We start from the raw sequence: 641 nt of genomic DNA, 5'->3' as shown, positions 1-641 counted from the left end.
GCAGACGCAGCAGCGGGCGAGACAGCAGCAGCAGCAGCAGCAGATACTGCAGCAGACGCAGCAGATGCTGCTGCAGCAGCACCGTTGGTAACAGACCCAGCAGCAGACGCAGCAGCAGACGCAGCAGCAGAAGCAGCAGCAGACGCAGCAGCAGACGCAGCAGCAGACGCAGCAGCAGAAGAAACAGCTGCTGAGGCAGCAGCAGAAGCAGCACCAGAAGCAACCGAGGATGCATCAGCTGCTGAGGCAGCAGCAGCAGACGTAGCAGCAGCTGCTGCTGTTGCAGCAGCTCCGATGCCAGCAGATGCAGCATCAGCTGCTGCAGCAGATGCAACAGCAGACGCAGAAGTAGATGCAGCAGCAAGGGAAGCAGCAGGCGCAGCAGCAGAAGCAGCAGCAGACGCAGCAGCAGAAGCAGCAGCAGCAGCAGCAGCGGATGCAGCGCCAGAAGCAGCAGCAGAAGCAGCAGAAACATCAGCAGCAAACGCCCCAGAGGAAGCAGCAGCAGACACAGCAACAGATGCAGCAACAGCAGCAGCAGCAGATGCAGCAACAGAAACAGCAGCAGGGGCACTAGCAGACGCAGAAGCAAGCGCAGCAGCAGCAGAGGCAGCTGCAGCAGCAGAAGCAGCTGCAACAGT

At 60.5% G+C, this 641-nt stretch overlaps 1 protein-coding gene across 1 annotated transcript in view; it reads left to right on the top strand.

The window, feature by feature from the left end:
• Positions 1–641, top strand: part of EMH_0013700 (uncharacterized protein) — a gene marked incomplete at both ends in the record, with an annotated part of 7,881 nt that overhangs the window by 312 nt on the left and 6,928 nt on the right. The window contains one exon of the mRNA XM_013499903.1: positions 3–641. Within this exon, the coding sequence (XP_013355357.1) occupies positions 3–641 (639 nt within the window). The remainder of the gene's footprint in view (positions 1–2) is intronic.

The sequence above is a fragment of the Eimeria mitis genome, genomic scaffold (genome assembly GCF_000499745.2).
Source record: "Eimeria mitis Houghton genomic scaffold, Emh_scaff480, whole genome shotgun sequence".
Lineage (NCBI taxonomy): Eukaryota > Apicomplexa > Conoidasida > Eucoccidiorida > Eimeriidae > Eimeria > Eimeria mitis.
The sequence above is the reverse complement of the archived record's forward strand: the minus strand, read 5'-3'. Positions and strand labels throughout refer to the sequence as shown.